The 26875-nt window shown below is 44.1% G+C and overlaps 1 protein-coding gene across 2 annotated transcripts in view; it reads right to left on the bottom strand.

Moving 5' to 3' along the window:
- Positions 1–8469: 8469 nt before the first annotated feature.
- The window catches only part of SRPX (sushi repeat containing protein X-linked), a 78840-nt gene continuing 60434 nt past the window's right edge, over positions 8470–26875 (bottom strand). For both annotated transcript variants that reach the window (XM_050936640.1, XM_050936641.1), the window contains 6 exons: positions 23752–23878; positions 20043–20164; positions 19132–19311; positions 16180–16313; positions 14147–14268; positions 8470–9007 (listed from right to left, as the gene is read on the bottom strand). In XM_050936640.1, the coding sequence (XP_050792597.1) occupies positions 8827–9007; positions 14147–14268; positions 16180–16313; positions 19132–19311; positions 20043–20164; positions 23752–23878 (866 nt within the window). In that variant the 3' untranslated portion in view covers positions 8470–8826. The remainder of the gene's footprint in view (positions 9008–14146; positions 14269–16179; positions 16314–19131; positions 19312–20042; positions 20165–23751; positions 23879–26875) is intronic.

Here is a 26875-nt window from a genome sequence, read left to right as displayed (position 1 = left end):
GTGCTGTGTTCCCTTCTCTGCTAAAATGCTTTACATCAAAACCCTTGGGCCCCTTCCAGCAGACATGCTGTTGCCTTTTTCTAACAATGATGAACAAAGGGACTTCATTTACATGCAGTCAGTAATACTAAATGTATGCTATGAGCTAAGGCCTGATAGGTGTAATGTCACTGTACTACTTGTGTGCTTTTCTCTTCTCCTTCCTGCTATTGCTTTGTCTTCTCTCCCTCCCTTAGCTGCTCTTTTTATGTTAATTTTTATTATGAGTAGATTTAATGTTTGTGAAAAGGAAGGTCTAAAAGTGCTGGTTTGAGCCAGGAATACATTATTCTCCACTACCCACCGGAACAAATCTTGGTGTAAACCCTCTGTAAGGACCCTCTACTATCTATCTCATTCTGACAAGCACCCAGTCCCTCCCTCCCCAACCTGCTAAATATGTCCAATTTCAAGGTGCTGTCCACCTAGAAATCCAGTTGTGTTCAAAGGGTTAACCTTGCAGCTTAGTGTTATTACTGATCATTACATGCTTTTTAAGCAAGACTACTCTGTTTCAGGTTAATTCACACTTTCAGCCACGTCACACGACAAACAAGTAGGAATGAAATTGCACCATCCTGGATTGTTCAGTATCACTGTGGCTTGCCCAGGTGAATGTTCTTGTCTCATCTTCTAGAATGTTTTCTTATTTTGCCCAGCTAGCTTTTCCAGGTTAGTGGGGTTTGTTCTTCTGATCCGACTCACTGAAAAACTAGACAAGGCAAAGAATTCCCACCCCCAATAAAGCTTCATCTTCTGATGAAAGACTCTGGGCCTGCCTTGCTCACCTGGTTCTGAGCTATCACAGCAGTAGAGGCCTCTGACTGAGCCTATCAGCTTCATACATCTTGGCATGGCTCACATATGTCACTCCACAGCGAGCCTCTGCTTCTCAGTGGCAGATATCTCTCTTCTCCTCACCATTCCTTTCTAACTAGTACTCACTGCTGGCTCAGGCCTTTGTGGAAGTGGGAGCCTGGCTTCTAGAACCCTCAAGCCGTCCGCAAATAAAAAGCCAGCAGCAATTATGACAGAGGGGATCTTTGCTAAGCCATTTCCAGCCCCACTCTGGCTCCAACAGCTTCTGCAAACATAACTTGACATGTCCGTTTGGCAAATGTATTGTCTACAGATCCCTATGCATAACTTCCTCTCCTTTTCCTTCACCTGAAGCCCTGGATACCCCAGACGGCAATTTATATGGGTAAATCCCAATACATATGCACTGATCTGAACCCATTTAAAAAGTCCTTCCTGGGTGCTCGTGTGAGTACTAATCTGTATGGCAAGTGCTTTGTGCTCAATAGAAATGCCTGCCATCATTCCTGGAGCTCCTGTTTCACTGTGATATTGCACTATGTTTTGTATTACTGACTAGTTGTATTCAGATGTAATTGGCTGCTTGTTTGGCTTTGGAGTGAGAGTTGTTTTTATTCATTTACTCCTCTCAGAGCTACAGGCCTTCCTGCTTGTAAATGGTTTCCTTTGGGAGCTGTCGCAGCAGTGGGTGGCGATTAGCTACACATCAAAATATTCTCCAAGGCCATCAGTACCAGTTTTCTTGTGTGATATGGATCAGAGGCCCAGCGATTGGGGATTAACCTGAAACAATAGAGAGACACCATGTGCAGGTTTTAAAATTGTCTCCTTTGAAGCCATGTAGCCTTGCTGCTGCTGCCGTCCCCTTTCTAACAAGTCACAGAACCATAGGAGTGTCTGTAACCCCCGTGTCTATGCCCTACATACTATTGTAATAATCTTTGTACAAAATATGCCTTGTGTGATATCATTTAAAAACTAATTACTTACTGGTCATTAATATTCGTATGTGATGTACATATGTGATGTGTATTAGGAATTATGACTAAAGTGTGTTTAAGCTGAGCAGGTCTGGGAGAGTTGTTAAACAGCTCTACCCTAAACAAAGGAATGTGTGTTTACCTCAACTTACGGATCAGCAGTAAAGAGGGCCATTAAAGTAACAAGGAGATGGGAAACTGCAGGAAACAGAACAATTTGCATTTTAGCAAACACCAGCAGGGTAAGAGCGAGCTTGAAGTTTCCTTTACCACCAGACTCCATTGCCTTCCTCACTGCTTGACTAAACCTTACTTTAAGGGGTATTCTTCAATGAATCCATTTCTGAGGTTCACTGGACTGTAAAGAAAGGGGCAGAGAACCCAACGTTCTCTTTCACCTAAGACAAAGCAACCAGCTTTCTAGGGTTTCTGAAGGAGATTCTGCCCAAGGGAGTGTGGCGTCAGCCACCATCTTGCTGGAAGACTTATGGGTGAGAAAACCATCTTTAACAAAGTTTGTACCTTGCTAAGTTGTTTACATTTTCATTTGCTTGATCATTTCTGACTTTCTCTCTTATAATTGAACTCTCTTAAAATCCTATCTTCTTTTATTGATAAACTTTTTTACTATTAATCTATACCTAGGGTCGGCAAACTACAGCCTGCAGGTCAGATCCGGCCCCTCTGGGCTTTGGATCCAGCCTGTGGGATTGCCACCCCCATGGCACCTCAGGCCACGCGCTGCTCCCAGAAGCAGCCTGCACCATGTCCCTGCGGCCCCTGGGGGATGAGTGGGCAGAGGGCTCTGCATGCTGCCCTTGCCTGTGGGTTCCTCCACCAAAGCTTGCACTGGCCCCAGTGCGCACCACTTCCACCCTGGAGCTGTTCCAGGTAAGCAGCGCCGGGCCAGAGTCCTCACCCTGAACCCCTCCTGCACCCGAACTCCCTGCCCTGAGCCCCCTGCCAGCACCCCATCCCATGCCCTGATGCCCCTCATACAACCCAAACCCCTCCTCTGCCCCAACCCTTGCCCTGAGCCCCTTTCTGCACACCGCACTCCCTACTGCACCCCAACGCCCTGCCCCAGCCCTACATTCATGGCCCTGCATGCAATTTCCCCGCCCTGATGTGGCACTCGGGCCAAAAATTTGCCCACCTCTGGTCTATACCAACAGTGCTGTGTTTGAATTAAAATGAATATTAACTCCAGTTGATGTGGCAAGCTGTTCAGATTTCACTCTTTAAAGGAGCAAAGGGAGCTTCGTATTCCTCTGAATGTTGCAGGAGAGAGCTGGGCATTGCAGAGCACACAGGTTTGGGAAAGTTCAGGGGTGTGTTGGGGTTACCTGCTAACATCAACCAAGTCTGGTAAAGACAAGAGTGTGTCTGTGATAATGGCTGGCAGGCTGTTGGATTCAAAGAGTGTGAATCAAAGCTGTCCCGCAGACAGAACATGAAGTGTATGCTGGCTGCTGGCTGACTGTCTCTCTCCCCCAGGCAAGAAGCTACGAATAGAAGCAGCATTTTGTGGCACTCAGGGTTATAATGCCAGTGATGACACAACTTCTCACTGGTCTGAATTGCACTCCAGAACGTGACTGTCCCACTCCCTCTTCAAGGAACAAGGCATCAACTTGTCAGTAGCTGATTCTCCCTGTTCCAGCCAAAGTGGCCTGTAGGGGCTATGCTGATAGATGACATGAAGGAGTTACTCTGTGTGGCACACCTGCAGTGCTGAAACCCCTGCCAATCTAGGGAGCAAAAGGCTGAGGGTAAGGATCAGAGCCTAGAAACTACATGGTGTTAAAACTAAATAACCTGGAGTTCAACACTCACAATTTAGCCTTTGTCTTTGTTACAGTGTGTGTGTATATGTAAAAATGGTATGTGTTAGTGTTAGGAAGGGTAGAACGCTGCATCTTACTAGTGGACTCTCTTTTGAAATTATTTTGCTCCGATTTCATTATTTATGCTGTATAATCTGAGACACGCCATCCTCTAAGTACTGAGCTATAATATATCTGCAAACTGATGTTATTAGCGAGTTGTCCAACATCAGAGCAACAAGTTATTTGAGTTTTTAAATGACCCGAAATATAAAACCTTCCAGCCTCGGGGGAGGAGGAGACTTCAACAATAAGGAAACACACATTGCATTTTCCCCTTCAGATTTCAAGTACTAAGTGTCTGTGTGGTGGGGCTTCTCTTCCTAAAAGAGAGCTTGTGAGATTCCCTCCAGGTATGGGGAAATTATGCCACAAATTGCTCTGAGCTTAAGAAAAATTGCTGTCTAACACAACCAACCATAGCTGTGATTTTTGTCGCTAGTTCATGACAGACAAAGTAAACTGCCTTCCTGGTTTAAAATGTTCGGTTTTGTTTTATTATGCTAGTGTTCAGAACAGGAATGAGTTTCTCATGTAGTGCAGTGTTGACGTAGAAGCCCTTGTGCTCCAGAGTTTGTTGTATGAAACAACCAACCAACCAACCTCAGTAAAAGGTGGGAAATCTCCATGGATCCTGCTTCTGGAAACCATCCCTATCCTCTATCACACATCCATGTTTTAACAGAGGGTTTTCATTGTAGCAGACATGTCTTTTTCTGCCAAACCTACTAAATTTCCTACAGATGTGCAAGTATCGGAGCAAAGATATAAGTCTATGCTGTTTCTGGAGGGAGGAATGTTCTGTTCCTGGTGCTTGTGAACTATCTTAGGCCTGGTCTACACTACGACTTTAGGTCGAATTTAGCAGCGTTACCTCGATTTAACCCTGGACCTGTCCACACAACGAAGCCCCTTTTTTCGTCTTAAAGGGCTCTTTAAACTGATTTCTTTACTCCACCTTCGATGAGGGGATTAGCGCTGAAATTGGCCTTGCCGAGTCGAATTTGGGATAGTGTGGACGCAATTTGATGGTATTGGCCTCTGGGAGCTATCCCAGAGCAGGGCCGGCTCGCCACTCCTGCGGCTCTGGTGGACTTCCCGCAGGCGTCCCTGCGGATACTCCACCAGAGCTGCGGGACCAGTGGACCCACCGGAGCTGCCTGCCGCCCTCCCAGCAAGTGGCAGAGCGCCTCCTGTGGCATGCTGCCCCAGAGTGCTCCCTTGTGACCGCTCTGGACAGCACTCTCAACTCAGATGCACTGGCCAGGTAGATAGGAAAAGGCCCGTGAACGTTTGAATTTCATTTCCTGTTTGGCCAGCGTGTTTGCAGAGCTCATCAGCATGTTGTGCACATTGCCGGGGAACATTGCGCAGCCTGTACTTTGTGAGAAGTCTATGACCATGTCCCTCTTGTCACCGCGCTGCCATCACCTCCTCACCTGGATTGTCTGCCATTGCTCTGACGGAGGGAGGGGTGACTGACAACATGGCTTACAGGGAATTAAAATAAACAAAAGGGGTGGCTCTGCATCAAGGAGAAACACAAACAACTGTCACACAGAATGGTCCCCTAAAAGATTGAACTCAAAATCCTGGGTTTTGTAGGCCATTGATTTCACAAAACAAATCGGGTCAATTTCTTGTTTTGATCCATCTATCTTTTACATCTTAGGGAGGCAGCAGTTGGTGCAGTATGACTGCTAGCCATCGTCATCTCCTGGGTGCTCAGCAGAAGATGCTGCATTACGATTGCTAGCTGCCATCATCTCCTGGCTGCTTGCCAGAAGATGGGAATGACCTGGCTGAGTCACTCACATGTCTGCCCAGGCATCCCTGACCAACCTCACCAAGGTCGGGTAAAAGAGCAGCCAGGAATCTGACGACGGCTACCAACTGTAATGCATGATCTGCTGCCAAAAGGTAATGAGCTGCTGCTGTGTAGCTATGCAGTCCCATGTCTGCCAGCACCCAGGAGACATACGGTGACAGTGAGCTGAGCGAGCTCCATGCTTGCCGTGGTATGGCATCTGCTCAAGTAACCCAGGAAAAAAGGTGCGAAACGAGTGTCTGCCATTGCTTTCACAGAGGGAGGGAGGGAAAGGGGGGGTCTGACGACATGTACCCAGAACCACCGGTAACACTGGTTTTGCCCCATCAGGCATTGGGATCTCAACCCAGAATCCCAATGGGCGGGAACTGTGGGATAGCTACTCACAGCTACCCACAGTGCAACGCTCTGGAAGTTGACGCTAGCCTCGGTACTGTAGACGCAGTCCACCGCCTTAATGCACTTAGAGCATTTTGTGTATAAAATGCACAATGTACTGTCTAAAAACGATTTCTAAAAAACTGACTTCTATAAATTTGACCTAATTTCGTAGTATAGACATACCCTCACCTACCAAAACAGGTATTTAGAGTCAGACCAGTTTCTCTAATGCTCCGAACCATTGCACAATGTTATTTCTGCTGGAGCCAAAACAGCATAGATCAATTTAATGTGTGAGCACTGGAACGGATCTCAGTTTCTATTATATTTACACAAATAGTTCCCTGCGATTTCTGCCTTCTACATCTGAAGGATGTGTAAGTGCCTATTCCTAAGGGGAAAGCAGCATAGGGAATTCTGCCCACTTGCTAATAACTGTCTTCACATCTAGGCTCAGGGCCTCCCCCTCAGTCTACTAACCTTTCTGGACTCTTCAGAGCCTTGGTGTGGTGAAGTCAAGACCATATCCCCCTTTTTGGCCTTCAAATCCAAGCTCTCTCCAGAGAGGCTGCAATTCAAGATATAGACCAAACCATTGCCTTGTGGCATCATTTACAGTCAATGCAGAGACAAGCTATTTAACAGCAGAACAGAGGTCCCAGAAGGTGGGGGCTGGAGTGGATGCCAAAGGTGAGCACAATAGGCACCCAACTCCCCCACACATTTGCATTAGCAGGCACAATACAAAATGTCAAACAAGTAACAATTGTCCCTTATCTCTATGTAATCGAGGCGAAAGAGCAGCTGCTTTTATCAGGCAGAAGAGGGCCATAGATGGCCCATATAGAACTACACTTCTGTGTTTCAATCAGGAGCGCACCTACATTTTCAACCACTTCAATCAATTTCCCTTTATGGCCTAGTGATGTCGTGTTTTGGATTGCCATAACCTAGGAGCCTGACTAAGTGGCTGTATGAATAGTATCTGTATTTACTTCAGAAGGGAGTTGCAGCAGTGTGTAAGAGCACTGGAAAGCTGGGTGCTGTCCTTTTGTGACTGAAGCAGAAAAAGAAGAAAACGGCATGTCGCAGCTGTAGGGTAACTGTTACCCATTCACCTGTACTGGCCAGGCCCAGACATGCTACTGTCCTTTTTGTTCTCCTAGTGGAAAGGCAAATCTGACTCAAAGCACATATAACAGAAGCTGATAAAACAAGAGGATCTACTCCAGCACCATAGATTACAGCACATTTTGTTAGCATGCAAGACTGGGCAGTGGCAATTAGCCCTCAGGCTGCAGGTTAAGATATTCTAAAATGGACATTCAGACATCATCAGTTGCCTCACAGGGACTATAGGGCATGCACGAGTATTCCTGATGTTCCTCGGCTAACTTGTGTATATATACTTTCCTGTTTTACTCACTTGGCTTCCATAGGAATGACTATTCTGCATCCTACTGTCAGGCTTGTGGGGCACCAATTAAAAAGCAGAAACCTTATATTAACTTTGTCTAACCCTCCTAAGGAAGGAGTAATAGTGCTGAAAAAATAAAACTCCTGAATGGTTTAATTCCTAAATTGATAATTTGTAGTTGAGTGGTTTCACAACTCTGGCAATGATCGCTTCTGTGTGAGGTTGTGCAGTATGGGCGGTCTGACATCCCTGTCATCACATCCAAGGCTTGGTCTGGCTCCAAGCTGAAGGAATGAGAGGACTCTTCTAACAGGCTCATTGGACATGAACAAAGTCTATCAGAGAGAACACATTTTTCCATTCACTCATACACCATGAAATGCAAACACATCACCCTCCCTTTCTCCCAAATCCAGTGCCTTTCCTATTCATTTCAAGATCCAGTTAAAATGGCCCTTGATTTACAAACCCTCTATCAGGAGTTCTACTTTACCAGACTTCTTACTGCTCTCTCTCTCAACCCTTCATGTGTCTCCCCAATCAGGTGACAGCCAGTACAGGAGCCTCCTTTTCCATACCTTTAGAGCTGGTATGGCATCTTCTCTGTATGTATATACATATATAAACTCTTCTTATATGTTCCATTCTATGCATCCGATGAAGTGGGCTGTAGCCCACAAAAGCTTATGCTCAAATAAATGAGTTAGTCTCTAAAGTGCCACAAGTACTCCTGTTCTTTTCTCTTCTGCAGCTCCTGCCATCTGAAACAGCCTTCCAGTATCTTTCCATTTAATTTCAGCTCTGTGGAAAAGAAAACTGTTCAGCATTGCCTAGGCATCTGTCTGTCAACTACCATTTATGACTGTAATTTTATTAAACTCTGGAACGTGAGCTAAAGATTGAAGGACACTACACTTCAGAGCTGTTCTGAACAACTGGAGCAGAGACTAACTAGTGATGTTGAGAGATTCTGCATTGAAAACCCATGCTTCAAAGTTTGGATCAAAATTTTCAACATTACACTGTCCAGAAGAATTTGGATCTAGGTTTTTGGTTTGGGTTGACCCCTAGTTTTGAGATCAGCTTTTATACACACAAGGACCTTTAAACAAAACTATCTGAGTTTGCAAAACAATATTTTATTAATAAAAGATTTATAAACAGTGAGAAAGAAACTTCACTGCATGAAATGTCCAAAATAATTCCCGGAGCCATAACTAGGTTCCTTAACAGCTGTACAAGGGTTTCCAGAGGAGAGTAGTACTAAGTACAAATTTCTCTAAAGATGGCTGAAAGTTCAAAAAAGCATCATGCATATGTCCTATGCAGAGAAGCTACACAATAAAATAGACTTAAAAATACACACACAAAATCTGTACATCAGTGATTTTAAAAAGCCATGCGTTGTGTAGCACCCTAGGGGAGATTAGGGATGATCATACAATTCACTACCAGAGGAAACGCCATGATTCTGAATCAGGTACATGTCTGGCCAGTTTCTGCTTGCAATTTCATCTCTTCTTTTCTCAAGGGGAAGGTGTCAATGAGCGCAAAGAGCTGCGCCGGTGTAGGTGGGAAAAGGTAACGCTCTTTGTCCATGCCGTGCTTGTCCATCACCACCACACTGAAGTTATAATGGGGGATGCGCAGCAACAACCTGAAAAATTAGAAAATCGGTTTTTGAACAGCCTTTTTCCCATAAGGCCCTGTGAATGTCTAACACAGGAAAGAGTTGGAGGAGATGGAAGGCCGAGGTGGCCAAGCTCCAGGAGCCAGAGTTCCAATGTGCAGCCCACAACTGTGCTTCACTGGGAGGTGAGGTCTGCAGAGAATACAGCTCCTAGCAGGCCCAGCACCATATTCTTCCTCTCAGGTGGCACTCAGGGACTTACAGGTGCTGCAGGCTGTGCCACTACATTAAAGGACAGTCAAGGCAGCTGCAATCTTTCATTTTATGCTGGGTGACTTCTGGTCTGGGCAGTTAGAGAGCCAGGTAGGGTACAACCCGGGTATGAATCCACAGGGCTCAGGAGTGTCTTTACTTGCTGACACAGTGCCTTACCACCTCCACTGCTATTTACACCTGTGCTGGGGGGAAGTGTAGCGTATGTACTCTGCATGTTGCTGAAAGGAGTGTGCACTATACAGCTGTACCTTAAGCATCTGCTCCCTAAGAGGTTTGCCAGTGGACTTCAAAGGGCGCAGTCCTAATTTGGCATGACAGAAAAGCCCCCTATGTCAACGTGTGTAAGAAAACATTTACACCTGCCACTTTGCCTCCCTCCCCCGCAGCTGGCTCTGGCAGTCCCCTCCAGCACTTCAAGTCCCACTTAATCTTACTGCAAGGGAAAGCCTAACCCACTCCCAGTCCAGCCTTAGGGCTGGTCCACACTACGGGGGGAAATCTATCTTAGATACGCAACTTCAGCTACGTGAATAACGTAGCTGAAGTCGAATATCTAAGACCGGATTACTCACCCGTCCTCACCGCGCGGGATCGATGTTCGTGGCTCCCCCTGTCGATTCTGCAACTCCGTTGGGGTTGATGGAGTTCCGGAATCGATATAAGCGCGGTCGGGGATCGATATATTGCGTCTAGATGAGACGCGATATATCGATCCCCGAGCAATCAATTTTAACCCACCGATATGGCGGGTAGTCTGGACGTAGCCTTAGTGTCGTTAAAGCAGCCTAGGCACCTGTGTAACTGCTGAATGCCACAAGCAGGCTGGGCAAGGCCATGGTGGTTTCCCTTCTGAAGCGGCCCTGCCTGTCGCATTCCTAAAAGGGGGACTTCAAAGGGAAACCACTTCTAGCCTGGCTGCAGTGTTCAGTAGCACTACACAGATAGCAGGGCTGTTGCGGCTGGGGTGGCCTGGCAGCAGATACAGAGGTTCCTCGTTCAGCCTTTAATGAAGACCCCCAAGTGTGAAGGATGACCAGACAGCCCATTTGGCCCAGGACAGGCCCTTGTTTCAGCCCTGTCCCAGCTGTCTCACTTACTCTAACCAACTTGATCAGTTAGCAAGAGCAAACGGGAGAAGTCGCTGCTCTGGTCAAAAAAGTAGGGTGTGGAGGAACATGCGAGGGGGCGAGCTGCTGGGGAGGCAGGGCTCGGGCAAGCAGTGCGGGAGGGGGCAGGGCCAAGGGAGGTGGGATGGGGAGGTGGCCTCGCACGAGCGGCTCTGCGCAGCCCCACAGAGGTGTTCTGTTTTCCCTTTGGGACACAGGTCACTACCTGAAAGAGAAGCAGAGATAACCAGGGTGGGAGGGGGGGAGAGGGGCAGACTGTGACTGCTGCTTGAGTGCAACTCTCCCAATGTGTTAACTGTCAACGTAATTTGTGAAATAAAGGGGAAACCAAACACTTCTATTATGTAGACTAGGAAGTAGCACTCACAGGCCTCCATTGCTGGGCCAGGTGCAGCACAGACATACATGCTGCTTGCTCTGTACAGTCTAGGCTGTTGCAGTCAGTGATTTCCCTAAACCCAGCCCAGGGGGGGTGTACACCACCCCTGAATTTCCCCAACACTCCCCCTAGTTTTGTGAGCTAGTTACATACCAATTTAGTGACTGTTTGGAAATCTCAATTTAAACTGAAACATTAATACACTGTATAAGCTTTTAAGTGTGTATGATAAAATATGTGTATCTGAAAACGTATACTAGATTTGGAAAGTATGAACATAGACTAGCTTCCTTGCTTCCTTTATACAGCTGTTGTTTTTTTAATGTCAGTGCATTTATGATGTTGGCCAACCTAATAATATCAAATGATGATTTGTAAGCAAAGTCTAAATGAGCTCTCCCTGACAGCTAGTGATGAGCTGGGGCTGTGGGGCCAGATTATATTTACATTCACATCTAATCTACCTAGGTATCCAGCAAACAGAGCTGTGTTGTCCAAGTGATAGATTTTGGCTGGGGTTGGGTTACAAACCACTTGAATGTGGGGGTGGGAGGGGAGGGGATGAAATTTTGTTCTTATTGTATGAGTAAAGGGCAGTAGAACTGTACTTAGCCTGTGATGATTTGAAGGCATCAAGAGAGAGGGTGGGGACCTGTCCCTCTCCACTGTTTAAAGACAGAGCTGATTAGGCTCCATAGACAGTCTTTTGTTCTGTTAAGTGACCACTGCAGCTGAAATCACTGACAATCAGGTCTAAGTGCTTAGTCCTGTTGTGGGGACAGTGTTCCTGTGGGACAGCGTTTTTGTGGAAGAGACAGCCCAGATTGCACTAGCAGCGAGGTTCCCCCAATGAGAGCTCAGCTGAAATCACTGAGAGCTGGTGGAACCTCAAGAGACCAACTTGCAGAGGTCACAGGGGCTAGGGGCAGGTGGCAGCAGCAGGTGACTGCACAGGGCCATTGGCAACAGAGCAGTGGAGTGAACGGTGGCACAATGAACAGCCGTGGCCAGAGCAAACAGTGAGCAGCTGGAGGAATGAGCAAGGTGCCTTCTTGTCCCCCACCTCGAAGGTGTACTCACATGAAAGCACCTCTGAACTCTGAGTGTACTCTCCACTGACCAAGGACAACACTGGTGAGTGGGGTGCAAGGGAGGAAAAAGTTAAATAAACATTTGTTTGTTGGACTATATTTTAGTCACTTTGCTCCAGAATGCTAGATTTGTGACTGGGAATGGAAACTTATATAAATACGTTTCCTAGTAGGCCAAGATTTTTAAAATGCATTATTTGCCAAGGTTGTTATCTCACATTGTTGCTATCTTGAGAGGTCATTATGTTGGGGAGTTTCTGTACTAAACATTTTTATTATTCTAATTAATTTTTACATAAGAATGGTCATACTGGGTCAGACCAATGGTCCATATAGCCCAGTACCCTGTCTTACAACAGTGGTGCTTCAGAGGGAATGAACAGAACAGGTAATCATCAAGTGACCATCCCCTCTTGCCCATTCCCAGCTTCTGGCAAACAGGCTAGGGACACTCAGAGCATAGTATTGCATCCCTCCCCATCCTGGCTAATAGCCACAGATGGACCTGTTCTCCAGGAATTTATCTAGTTCTTTTTATAATCCTGTTATAGTTTTGGTCTTCACAGCATCCCCTGGCAAAGAGTTCCCTGGGTTGACTTTATATTGTGTGAAGAAGTACTTCCTTTTGTTTTTTTAAAACCTGCTGCCTATTAATTTCATTGGGTGACTGCTAGTTCTTGTGTTATGTGAAGGATTAAATAAAATTTCCTTATTCACTTTCTTAGCACCAGTCAAGATTTTGTAGACCTCTATCATATCCCCATTAGTCATCTCTTTTCTAAGCTGAAAATTCCCAGTCATTTTAATCTCTCCTCCTGTTTCATACCCCTGATGATTTTAGTTGCCCATCTCTGTACCTTTTCCAATTTCAATATATATTTTTTTAGGATGGGTGACCAGATCTGCACACACTATTCAAGGTGTGCAAGTACCATGGATTTATATAGAGGCAATGTGATATTTTCTGTCTTATTATCTATCCCTTTCTTAATGATTCCCAACATGGTTTGCTTTTGTGACTGCTGCTGCACATTGAGTAGATGTTTTCAGAGAACTATCCACAATGACTCCAAGATCTCTTTCATGAGTGTTAACAGCTAATTCAGATGCCATCATTTTGTATGTATAGTTGAGATTGCTTTCCCGTGTGCATTACTTTGCATTTATCAACACTGAATTTAAGTTGCCATTTTGTTGCCCAGTCACCCAGTTTTGTGAGATCCCTTTGTAGCTCTTTGCAGTCTGCCTGGGACTTAACTATCTTGAATAGTTTTGTATCATCTGCAAATTTTGCCACCTCACTGTTTACCCATTTTTCCAGATGAATATGTTGAACAGTACTGGTCCCAGTACTGACCCCTCAAGGATACCACTATTTATATCTCTCCATTCTGAAAACTGATAATTTATTCCTACCCTTTGTTTCCCATCTTTTAACCAGTTACTGATCCATGAGAGGACTGCCCTCTTATCCCATGATGGCTAACTTTTCAAAAGTCAATTTAAATTAAATACTTCTTTTTAATTTTTTTTTTTTTTTTTTTTTAGAAATCTAGATCTGTTATGTGTTTTGGTGTAACTTGCATTTTCCTTATGTTAAATTTGCATAATCCCAACAAAACATTTACTTTATTCATATCTTTTTTACATATCTCATTGGACCTGACACCTCCCCTAATTTCAATTCCTGGGGAAACCACTGGTTGCAGTTGAAAAGGACTAGTGGCACACTAGTGACATGACTGCTTCTATGAGGAATCCACTAGCAGAAGAAAGTGAGGTGGGAAGAGTCTTCCTGGCTGCTCAAACCACCTAGTTATCACAAGTGGCAACAAAACTGAGAACACTGTGAGAGTCAAATGCTCACAGAGTGTTTCAATAGGAAACATTTTGAAGTGCTAGTTCATCTGTGCATTTTGTCAACATTCCTTTTACAGAGGGCGAAGACCAGCTTACAGTGACTGTGTAGTAGCTAGAGCACAATCAGGACCAAACGAACTCTGAGGCTTAGCTGTGCTGCAAATGGTTTAAAAAAACCAGACAGCAACCCCCTGCCCCGCCCCACCCCCCCGATATCATTCAGTACCACCCTGTCTATATAAAATTCATTCTTGGAAATAAGTCACTGAGGTGTACTGTTGGGATCCTCTTCACACAAATACATTTCACTGCCAATGTTATATTGGGATAAACAAGATTCGATTATAAAAAGGATCCAAGGAACAAAAGAAGACTACATTACACCTACAGCTGCTGAGGTGTAACTGAATGATGGTGAGATTTTTCATTTTACCTGAGTTGCAAAGCAAGTGCTGGCGGCAGCAACTTTACTCCTATTCTTCCTAGCTGTGCTGGAAAGACACCAACCAATTCGATCACTGTAACATGTCGGAGGTCTAAACCACATTGCTCTGGCTAAAGGGATCAAGAGAAAAACCAGGAATACATATCATGATTGGATTTAATTATAACAGTTGTTTACATTAAATGCACAATAAGGTGACGTTCTACACAAAGCTCAAAATCTTTGCTCTTTCTAAAGACTTTCTTATTTTAATTTAGAAGTCAGCAGTGGGAACTTGAGAATGTTTTCTGGAGTCAAGAAGGTGGCAGTTCTGCTACATTAATGGATTTTTAGCTGATTATTAAAAAAAAAAAGGACCACCAAAGTAAAATGTAGATGTCTTGGTAATGAACTGAAAAGATGCCAGTCTATTAAAAACTGTGCCAGCACTTCAATCTGGCACCCAAACAAAGAATGTGAAATGTGAGCCACTTTAGAAAAGTGCTCTCTTATGCCAAATTGTCTGAGAATCATGGAGAGCAGTGGGGAAAAAAGGATTGCATCACTTAAATTTAACCTGGTAAAAAAGTCACCTAGGAATTGAGAATTTGGTTGTATTAACTGATCAAGCCACTCATATTTTAAAAATAAAATGTTGAAACACCATTTTTTTTTTTTTTTTACATTACACAACTAGCTTCTGGAATATATGGGGGGAAATCAGAGTAAGAGCAGGAGTCCAGATTTGCAAGTGACACATAATTATCACTGCTGAATTGTGTTCCAAGGGTAGCAGGCAGTAAATTTACAGTTCTCATGGCCACCAATCATGGCTCCATTCCCAGCTGGGCTGGCAAACAATCTCTCGCTTCTGGGCACTTGTGCACCCCTATTGCATGTCACTAACCCTGACAACAGCCTGAGTAAAGTTTACAGTTAGATAAACTGATAAGCCCTGAGGGTGGGATTCACAAAGGTATTTAGGCATCTGAGTCCTATTAATTTCAATGGGAATAACTAAGGCCTTGGCTACATTCACACTTTACAGCGCTGCAACTGGGGTGTGAAAAAACACCCCCCTGAGCGCTGCAAAATACAGCGCTGTAAAGCGTCAGTGTAATCAGGGCAGCAGCGCTTGGAGCGCGGCTCCCAGCGCTGCACGCTACACCTGTAAGGGATGTGGTTTACATGCAGCGCTGGGAGAGCTCTCTCCTAGCACTGCCGATCTGACTACACTCACACTTCAAAGCGCTGCCGCGGCAGCACTCCCGCAGCGCTGCCGGGGCAGCGCTTTGAAATTCCAAATGTAGCCATACCCTAAGACTGTTGTCATCATTCCATGTTTTTGGAGTAAACACCACAAAGATGTGTCTCTTCTATAAAGACTGGTGTTCGTTTACCTTGAGAAAAATACTATGGAGTTTATACTAAATAATTTGGCATGCTTTCTGCAAGTCCTAGAAACAGGACCACGTTGAGGCTACATTCAGGACCAGCAAGAAAACAATTCTTTGGCTGATGATTAATTTGGATTCTGTGACCCTTTGGTTACTGGTGTATTAGTTACTTTTGCAGACAGCCAACGCAAGCTTGACTTGGATGAACAGTTTACAAACAAGAATGACTGGAGGTTTCTTTAAAATCCTTCAGGCGTTTGCTAAGAACTGGATGGTGATGCTGGTATTAGCTGGTTATGAGCACAACATTAATTTCTCTTGGGAAGATAGAACAGGATCAAACTAGAGCCACGTGAAGGCCAGTGTTTGGTTCATTTATCCCACTGAACTATACCCTACCCACGAGTAAAGTGAATTAGAACAGTCCAGTTTGGAGCAATGTTGAAGCTGATGATATTTCAGAGCCTTGCAAACACGTTTACTACAAAACTAGCAGCTCTTGGGCCAGATGCGCAGTGCTGTAAATTGGCACAGCTCCACTGCAGGGAGAGGGCAAGTCAATGACGACTGACTGATTTACACCAATTGAGGATCTGGGTCTCAAGTTTAAAAAAAAAACAACTGGCAAAAATGACCATGTCTTACCTGCAGCATTCCCAACTGCAACCTGTAGAAAAAATTGGCTGCAGTAGGAGTTGATACAATTAGTAGTCTTCGTTTCTCATAAAACTGATCCAAGAGGGCCGCTGCAGTTCTCACAGCAACATTAATATTCATAGCTGGAATTAAAGAACAAAAGCTGTGGATCTCCCAGAAACAGACCCTTTTCAGACTTCAGCAGGCACAGTTATTCAGCTGGACACGCATGCCCTGAGAGGTATGCAGGAGCTGGGTATGGATGGTAAAGGGCCAAAGTCAAAAGGTGCAGTCCTGGTCCCACTGACATCAAAGGGAGTTTTGCCATAGGCAGCAGCGGGGCCATGATTTCAAGCAGTCCCTCTTTCTCCCTAAGGCTTTATCTAAGCTTGGAGCTGAGAGTATGATTTGCAGCTTGAACAGACATACTCGTACTTGCTCTCATCGAGCGAGTGCTCTCAATATAGCAGCCTGGGCAGCAGTGAGTAGGGCTAGCGGCCCCCGACTACAAACTCACCTGGAGCCCGTGGGTCTGTACTCCGCACCGCTAGCCCATGCTGCAGCTCACCGCTGCACGGCTACATGACTATTTTAAGCTTGCTAGCTGGATGACAGCTAGCACAAGTATGTCTCCAAGTGTAGACACAACTTTAGCTATGAAAGCCTGTTTAATTTTTATGGCAATGAAGATCAGTTTCCTCATTAAACTGAACTAGCATCTAGTGCTCCCTCCCCACACAAAAGGAACCATGGGTAAGGAAGAGTGAACCTGACAATCTCTGCACCTGGGGTCCAGCTTCTATCATGAGTACAATAATGGAGCCAGGGCTAAGAGAAAATACCTTCTAAACATCGAGAGAGTAAATGGACCATGAAAGACAAGCAGCATGGAGTTATTGGGGGGCAGGGGAAGTTTTGCAAGATGAACTACATTGGTGAAGGGAGGGGGTTGTTTTAGAATAAGAAAATGAGTGAAAAAGTGGTAGGTGTAATAAACTTTAGCTTTTAGTATTGAGCATTGGAAACAGAGACTATATGTGTCAAATTAGAGCTAATCAGCTTGGCTAATGAGCACTGTCGTAACCTCAAAACTGTCAGAAGGACCATAAATAAGGGTAATTATGGACAACAAGGTAGCTAATTGGCAGGTAAAGATTTTTAGTGACCCTCAGCAGGGGATGGCTGCAGGAGTTGGCACAGGATTCTGTCATATTTAACAGCTTCCTCAGTAACAATTTGGATGAGGACACGTAAGTAGCACATTAATTAATGTTAGAAATGCCAATAAACTGTGCTAGCATGAACCAGTGTAATGGGATCTATAGAGATTAGAATTATGGACAGAAAATAAGATAAGATTCAGCTGGGGAAAATGTTAGGCAATACATCTAGATAAAAAAGACATGAAACACAGACCTACAATAAGAATAGAAATGAGGAAAGAGTCATGTTCACACAGGGTGAGGGGAGGTAAGGAACAGCAGACTAGATCTGCATTTGCAAAGTGATATGACAGCAAAAATAACCAGTGCAGTTTTAAGTTGTATACAGAGGCACCACATCATGGAGGAAAACAATTTAGGTTGAGCAGAAGAAATATTTTTTCCTGATGGCAAGATCTCTCAGATTGTAGAATAGTTTTGTTTGGAAAATGGTGGAATCGTGATTGCTTGAGGGATTCAGCATTTGGCCTGAACAAAACATTGGAAAACATGATCTAATTTTGGGGATTATGTGAAGATACTCCTCCCTTAGTTTTTAAAACACAAGTTAATACTGAGGACTGCACAATGCTGGGCACGTTTCTATAGCTTAATCAGAACTGAACTGAAAGAGTCTTTAGAAATCTATTATTCATTCTATTCCCTGAAGCAGTAATGGAGAAATTTTGCCCCTAAGCCAGCAAAGCATTATGCAGAATGCTTTTTAAAGCTGTCAGATTTCATGATTTCAGATGAAATTTTCACTCGTGCATGAGTAACTCTGGTGTCTAAGTTATGTGCCTAAGTCACTTAGGAGATTTTTGAAATGTCACCCTCTGTAGTTAATGTGGTTTCAACTAGTCACCAGTTTGTTTTCCATTTCCTTTTTAAAAAACTGTTGTGTAATGTTGCTGGGTGCAGTTAAACAGTTGCTGCAATGTTCTGCTTTAGTGCTGTCTGTAATGATTCCAGAATGCAAAGCCTGTAAAGAGCTTTGAGATTAAAGGTACTATATAATTGTAAGACACTATCCTCATTCAAGGATAAAGTTGCAAAAAGAGGCAAATGATGTGTGGGAAGAGGAAGGGTAAAATATTGCACTTGTTATTTCTAATGGCTAAAAAAAAAAATGAGGCTTTACCCTCTCACTCTCAATCCAGTAAAAATCACCACCTATTCCAGATGCCAAGTGGGATCTAGTTTGTAAAATTTGCCTGGGCCCAGGGTCAGTTGTAGAATGTAGGGCATTCAGTAATCAAATGTGCATGGATAATCAATTTCATCAGCAAAGAACTGCTATCTAAAGAGCACTATGGAATGAGAAATAGAGGAGAAAGAAAGAAAACTCAAAAGCCAGAGTAAGAAAATCTGTACACACTGATACCGGTGGAAGAAAAAGAAGAAAAGAACTTACAAAAAGATGTGAAAATATGTGATAGAACTGATGTGAGGGGAATAAGAAGCTTTTAGTTAATTAACCGCAGAGCTTGTTGGCTTGTCTCTGTCCTCTCCAATACACAATACGCTCCAAAGCATTACCAAGAGACTTGTGAAAAATGCTACAGTTGTATATTCATTAGCAGAAGCATCCAGGTTGATTCTATACACACCCAGGGCCAGCCTTTGAACAACAGACAGCATCTGTGCCATACACATAAATCATGAACCTGTGTGCAGTGCCATAGGCAAATGCTTTGTGCAATAAGTACAAGCAATCCCATTTGCTGACCTTTTAGGAGGTAAGAAAGTACTCACGTACGTGTACAGGTTGGCTCCGTTCCTGACCAGCCTAAATTGTACTGGCACACTCTGGCTGGGCTTCCCTGGAGCTCATATCCCCCAATGCAGGAAAACTCACAGGTGACACCATAGTTATCTCCATCACCTGTACATTTTATGTAGCCATTTTCTGGGGCATTCAGTTTACCACACCGCCTAACTTTAAATACAAAAGAAAGAGAACATCAAATAATTCCCCATCTCCAGAGCAGTGCTACTAATGAAATCATATTGTACTAATATGAAGGTGACATTCTGGCTCGCTGCTTATTATTAGCTTTCAAAGAGAACCCAGCACTTACTTCTTTTTTTAAAATATGAATCTAGCTATAGATTGCTGGATCATTTATGCATACATGCTAGTTTATATATTAGTAACACGGGATTGTGGAGGGGAGGGGCAGTTGAAGCCCAGGTTGTCAGAGACCCACAGCTTTCAATTCCGTGACAGAAACAGCTGCTCTCCCTGCCAAATGTCCTATAGTTTGGCAGATGGCAGCCCTGTACAGATCTGAGGAAGATCTGCTGAGCTGTGACTCACCTGTTGGTCAACAACTGGATATTAGGGGAGGTATGGACCTGGGAGGGCCTGGATAATGGGAGGAGGTGGGCAGGGGAGGAGGCACAGATTTGAGAAGCAGAGCTGGAGAGCAGGGGCTGGTCAGTAGAGCTCCTATCTGTCTCCTAGACCCCTACTGCTCATCTGACCCCTAGATCCCTCCCCAGAGCTCAGTTCACTGGCTCCCTAACTTCCTCCAGTTGATTCAGGCATTTTCAAATTGTACAAGACAGAATATTCTTCCAGTGGGAAAAGTTTTTACTTACTTACTTACACACATACTCTCTCTCTCTCTAACTGGTTTTGTTTACACAATTTGACCCTGTTCTTACCTCTGACTTTAACAAGAAATTTGCAGGTGCCTTTGTTTTCTGCTCTGTCATACACAGTGTATTGGATCTTGTGGTCACCTTCTGAAAAATGTGACCCAGGGGATGGGCCTTTCAAAATCACACTAAAAAATGAAATAAAATAGACCGAGTGTTCAGAAATTGTTAGGGTTTCTCCAGTAGGAAAATGTTAACTGCCTTTGCATGGAAAGCCCTTCTGTCACTGAGGAATGTTCAGATTGCCTGGCTGTGCTGAGAGTTTGCCAAGTGACAGAAAACAAGAGGAGGATAAGAACATAAAAATGGTCGTACTGGGTCAGACCAAAGGTCCATCTAGATCAGTATCCTGTCTACTGACAGTGGCCAATGCCAGGTGCCCCAGAGGGAGTGAATCTAACAGGCAATGATCGAGTGATCTCTCTCCTGCCATCCATCTCCACCCTCTGACAAACAAACAAGAGGCTAGGGACACCATTCCTTACCCATCCTGGCTAATAGCCATTAATGGACTTAACAACCATGAATTTATCCAGTTCTCTTTTAAACACTGTTATAGTCCTAGCCTTCACAACCTCCTCAGGCAAGGGGTTACACAAGTTGACTACGCGCTGTGTAAAGAACTTCCTTTTATTTGTTTTAAACTTGCTGCCCATTAATTTCATTTGGTGACCACTAGTTCTTGTATTATGGGAATAAGTAAATAACTTTTCCTTATCTACTTTCTCCACATCACTCATAATTTTATATACCTCTATCATATCCCCCCTTAGTCTTCTCTTTTCCAAGCTGAAAAGTCCTAGCCTCTTTAATCTCTCCTCATGTGGGACCCGTTCCAAACCCCTAATCATTTTAGTTGCTCTTCTCTGAACTTTTTCTAATGCCGGTGTATCTTTTTTGAGATGAGGTGACCACATCTGTATGCACTATTCAAGATGTGGGCGTACCATCGATTTATATAAGGGCAATAAGATACTCTCCGCAGAGCCCACAACATTTAAGAGATAAAGTCGCAGCAGCCTGGCTACTCTGAGCAAAATTACCCACTACTGCTAACAGCTTAGTGTAGACAAAGGTAGTGTGACTCACATCGCTGTAAGACAACTGTCAATGGCATTTTATTTACTATTTAAATTTCATGTAACAGCTAAAAAAAGGCATGAGTTTATTTCTTTCCTTCCACGGAAACAAAAATACCTGGATGGAGAATCTAGATCAACTGAGCATCATTCATTATAGCAGGATAGTTGGCTGTACAGGATTTGAACATCAGTCAGGGCTAGTAGAGTACCACTGTTTGTTTGTTTGCTTGCACTGTTGTTGTTGCCGTGTTGGTCCCAGAATATTAGCGAGACAAGATGGGTGAGGAAATATCTTTTATTGGACCAGCTTCTGTTTGTGGAAGGTATAAGTCTTCAACCTACACAGTGCTCTGTGTAGCCCCATAGCTTGTCTCTCTCACCAAGAGAAGTTGGTCCAATAAAAGATATTACCTCACCCATATTGTCTCTCTCATTGTCTGTTTTTAAAAAGCCATCTGTTAACACTGCAGGTTACTGCTCTGTGCCAGACTATACATACAAAAAGGGTAGGAGGAATCAGGATTTAATATCTTTCTTTTTGTGATAGGAAAGGCAGGCATCCAACTGCAGGCTTCAGCTCAGCTGCTCATTTCCAACCAAAGCATATGTCAAGAGAGTTCTAAACTCTCAAGGCAGAAACTCATAGCCCAGGTCCAGACTAAGCATGGTTCAAGAAGCTTCAATCCACTCAGGGCCATATTTTTACCCTCTCATCCCTCCATATGCAGAAATTGTGAATACTTGCTGTCTGGAGCTTAGAGGACAAGAAGCCTTGAAACGAAATAAACATTCCTTAATCACCTGTTAGGGAAGTGCTATAGCCTGGTGTATGTGGCAAGTCCCTTGGTAATGAGTCTCTGAATGTTATGCTTCCAGCTGAACAAATGGGGCTTAAGGTGGCGCCTGAATCCAGGGTTCTTGCATGGCAGCTGCGTTTCATCAGACCTTGAACCATCTTACCAGCACAGTAAACAGTTCTACTAACCCCAACCATTCAAAAACCGTGAGTCAGGCTTCAAAGTCATGAGACTGCCTTAAAAATAATCTTATGATTTCTTTAGATAAATTTTGGAGGGAGGCATTATTTACACTCTGGTTTTAGAGCCTTTAGGGTGCACTCGGGTCACATGTCTCTATAATAATTAGGGCTATAAACTTTCATTAAGAAAAAACTGAGATACTCTCATACTCACCTGGCTCCAGGGACTGAGACTTTAAGAAAAGCAGCAAATATCACAAGATTTGCAGTAAAATCATAAGAGTTGACAACAGAAATTCTGAAAACGCGTACGTCCTTCACAGAAAGTGTCCATAGACTGATAGCTATTTCCATGGATTGGGAACAGTTATTGGTCTCATTACATTGGATTATACAGCTCCTATTTTTACCATGTGACACCATTTCACTGGGAGTGTTTGTGTGTTTAGGAGGCAGGGGGCATTATTAGTAATTTCCTCATTCTGACACCGAACAACTAATAGGCCAAAGTTCTTATTTTAGGATGAGAGCTTCTTTAGCGGCTCTTAACATCACAGTAGTTCTTTTGCAATCACAAGCACTAGTATTTGTTATTTATCTAATGAATTCCTCCAGCTTATACTCTGATATATAAAAATGCCCTGTGCTTGTTTCTTTTCACGTGCTTTTTGTCAAATGTCCTCATTAAATAGTACAAGTTGTGAGTGTCCTTTACCTTTCAGCAAACAGAAAGTTGATTTTCTCAATGATTCAATTCTTTTACCAGCTTCTGTGAGTTCACAGATGGATTGATTAAGCTCATTGCAGTAAACTAAATGATTTTCCATATTCTCATCTTTAAAGTATTTTTGATCATGCCCATCTTGTATCAGTGGAAGTGGCAGACACTGCTGCCATTAAAAGGGACACCATCAGCATAGAAATTAGTAAATTTCCCCTTTTGTTTGTGCGGGTCTTTAACATCCTAACAGGCAAGAGAAACACACAAGGGGGCAGGGAAAATGTGACTGTAAAACTATAAGAATTGGCAGGGGTCTCCAAAGCAATGTAGTACCTGAAACTACATTTTACTCCTTTTTTAATATTATAGATTTCAAGTTGATGTTGTTACTTGAAAAGTAAGTTACTGAAGAACTCAGTATAATAGTAACTATGTTATATTATGTGAAAGCTTAAAGCTGCATATGAGATTGTTATTAGCACACAATGGTCTTGTTTATTTTAACACGGTCACAGTTCTCCTTATGCAGTACTGGCCTCACACTTTTAGTATACCTAAGAGGTGCTGCCCCATATGCAAAGTGTTGCCCCAGGAGAGAACAGAGCCAAAAAAGGCCCTTTGGAAATCTATTTATTGCAACATAGGTGTGGGCAAAAATGCTAACAAATTGATCTCATTAGCTTTAAAATAGTCTGCTGGCTATTTATATGCCAACTCCTGAACGATCTACCTCGGTGTCTGAGATGTCAGATTTTCTTTTTCAGATAAGCCTGCGTTATAATTTGACAGGTCACATGGACCCAATAGCAACAGAACTGGTGGAGAAGGATGTTGACCAAGCATATCACCTAGATTAGTGAAAGGGGGTCCAGGACAAGGCAAAACAAGCAACCTCAGAGTTTCACTTAATACAATAGACAGAGTTTCACCTACTCTGTCAAAATACCATCAGCAGTGTCCCTTCCTTCTGGGGTTTCCCAGAACACACGGGCTGTCAGCTTATTTGGCTCGGCTGTTTTCTCCTTCACACTTGGGCACTGGATTCTAGGAGGTTCCATATCTGTTAAAATAAGCACCAGAGAACCCATAGTTTAATTCTTTTCACTACTCAGCTCGCAGTGTACATTGTGATACAGCTTCACACCACTCTGCCTACACGAGGTGCTACACTCGGAGAAGAAAAACCAAATGCACAAATACAGAATGGCAGATAACTGGCTTGGCAGCAGCACTGCTGAGAAGGATCTGGGAGTTGTGGTGGATCGTAACCTAAACATGAGTCAGCAATGTGATGCTGTTGCAAAAAAAGCAAATGCAGTTTTCGGTTGCATTAACAGAGGCATAGCATACAAGTCACAGGAAGCGATAGTACTGTTCTACTCAGCACTGGTTAAGCCTCAGCTGAAATGCAGTGTCCAATTTTGGTCACTGGTGTATAGAAAGGCTGTAGAAATCATGGAAAGCATCCAGACGCGAGTGACAAAGGTGATCAAAGGGATGGAACACAAGCCATGTGAGCAAAGGCTGATGGAACTGTGTATGTTTAGTTTGGATAAGAGGAGGTTAAGGGGGGACATGATAGCAGGCTTCAGATACTTGAAAGGCCATGAAAAAGATGGAGAAAAATTGTTCTCTCTTGCCACAGCTGGCAGGACAAGAGGCAGGGGGTTCAAACTACAGCATAGCAGATTTAGATTGAATCTCAGGAAAAAAATCCTAGCTGTCAAAACAGTAGGACACTGGCACAGATGCCCAGAGAAGTTGTGGAATCTCCTTTGCTGGAGGTTTTCAAAAGGAGGCTGGATAGGGATAGCCATCTGTCTTGGATGGTTTAGACCCAGCAAATTCTGCATGTTGGCAGGGGGTTAGACTAGATGACCCTTGTGGTCCCTTCTAACCCTATGGTTCTATGATTTCTAACATCAGAACCCAGTGCACATAGAGCACATGTTAATGTCTCCTATTTTCAAAGGGGGAGGGGTGAAGAGTGAGAGATAGGCATAATGAATTCTATTTTCATCTCCCAGGTAGACTAAATAAATAAATAAATAAATAAATAAATAAATAAAATAATAAAGTACCAACATCACCATGGTAATGATTTTTTTTTATCCAATCACCAGCAAGGTTGAGGCAGCATTGACTAGCAAACTGAACTTGAGGCTTAAAGCCAAGAACTTCTATGATTCTCTCCAAAGCTCTGCCACTGACTATATGCCCTTGAGCAAGTCACTTACGCTATGTCTACCCAGCCCATGGAAGCAAGCCTCCCTGTCCAGGACAACAGACTCAGGCTAGCGGGTCTTGCGCTAGTGCTCTATAAATAACTGTATAGGCAGAGCTTTGAAGTTGCAGCTTGGGCTGAAGCTTGGGCTCTGAGGCCCACCCCTCCATGTAGGCTTCAGAGCTCCTGCTGCTACTTCAAAGTGCTGTCAATACAGCTATTTTTAGTGCACTAGTGCCAGTTCTGCTAGCCTGAGTCTGTCGAGCCAGGCTGGGAGGCTCGTTTCCATGGACTTTGTAGATACACACTTATGAGCTGTGCCTTGGTTTCCTTATCTGGACAACTGAAATTATACTTACTCACCTCCCAGTGGTGTTATTTAAGTGCCCTGAAAATATAAAGCGCTCCCTAGGTGTTAGCGGAGACTCCTATCTCCATCATATTCAAATACAACACACAGTAGCTGTCCATAAAGTTTCAGGAATGGTACAAACACCTTTTAACAAAATAAATAACCCCCAACCCCTTGTGAACCACCCCCACCACCCACATCTCTCCCTGCAGTACTGCCAATCAAGTCACCCTCTAATAGGTTACACAGAATAGTCAGCAGGACAGCAGCTAACAGGAATAACAGGCTCATACTGTGTGAGGCTACGTCTTCACTACCCGCCATATCGGCGAGTAGCAATAGATTTCTTGGGGATTGATATATTGAGTCTCATATAGACGCGATATATCAATCCCTGAACGAGCTCCTGTCGACAGGACCAGCGCTAGGGGTTTGAATGCCCTAGGCAGACGGCAATTTCGCCACCCCACGTGCTGGTCCCGCGGCTCCGCTGGAGCTGCTGCAGTGGTGCCTGCGGAGGGTCCGGTGCTCTGTGGCTCTGGTGGAGCTGCCACAATCATGCCCGCGGGAGGTCCACTGGAGCCGCGCGAGCAGCTGACTGTCCACAGGCAAGACTGCGGCAGCTCCACCGGAGCCGCAGAGCACCGGACCCTCCGCAGGCACCACTGCGGCAGCTCCACAGGAGCCGCCTGCCACCCCCTCCGGCAAAATGGCGCCCACCAATTATTCTGGCACCCTAGGCGATTGCCTAGGCTGCCTAAATGGTAGCGCCGGCCCTGCCTGTCGACTCCGGAACTCCACCAACGTGAACGGCAGTAGCGGAGTCGACAGGGGGAGCAGCAGACGTCGATCCCGTGCCGTGAGGACGGTAGGTAACTCGATCTAAGACACTTCGACTTCACGTATTCTGAAGTTGCGTATCTTAGATCGATTTCCCCCCCCCCAGTGTAGACCAGCCCTGAGCAATTCCCAGTGAACAAACTGGGTAGCACATTAAGCTCTTTTTGCATGTGAATATTATCTGCCAAGAGACTGCATTTTTTTTAAGCAGATTTGTTTGCTGTGCAAAGCTGTTTGGCAAATGTTTTTCTCAACCCATGAATTAATTTTATGTTTCCTACAAGTATACCTTTCACCTAAGTGACGTGGTGTTATTTCTTTTCCCTTATTGGATGAGCCAATGTCTGTAATGGGGTCCTGGTCTACAACTGTGGCAGAAATACAATTAAATAATAGACAATAAACTAATTATGCTTCAGCCCTAAATTCACTTTCTGCCAGCTCTGGTGAGAGCAAAATCTTGCTTGTGAAAAATGAACAGAAAGTGCTGCAAACACACTCAAAGCGAAGCTTTATTGAGAAGACACCAACACATCTGTGAACAACAGTTTTTGTGATTTGCTCCAGCTCTAAATACACGACTTGCTAGCGCTTCCTTTGACTTTGAATCGTTATTTATGCCATTGAAATTGACACCAATC

This window comes from Gopherus flavomarginatus, chromosome 1, assembly GCF_025201925.1.
Source record: "Gopherus flavomarginatus isolate rGopFla2 chromosome 1, rGopFla2.mat.asm, whole genome shotgun sequence".
NCBI lineage: Eukaryota > Metazoa > Chordata > Testudines > Testudinidae > Gopherus > Gopherus flavomarginatus.
Note: the sequence above shows the minus strand (reverse complement) of the source record. Positions and strands in the feature narration are given on the sequence as shown.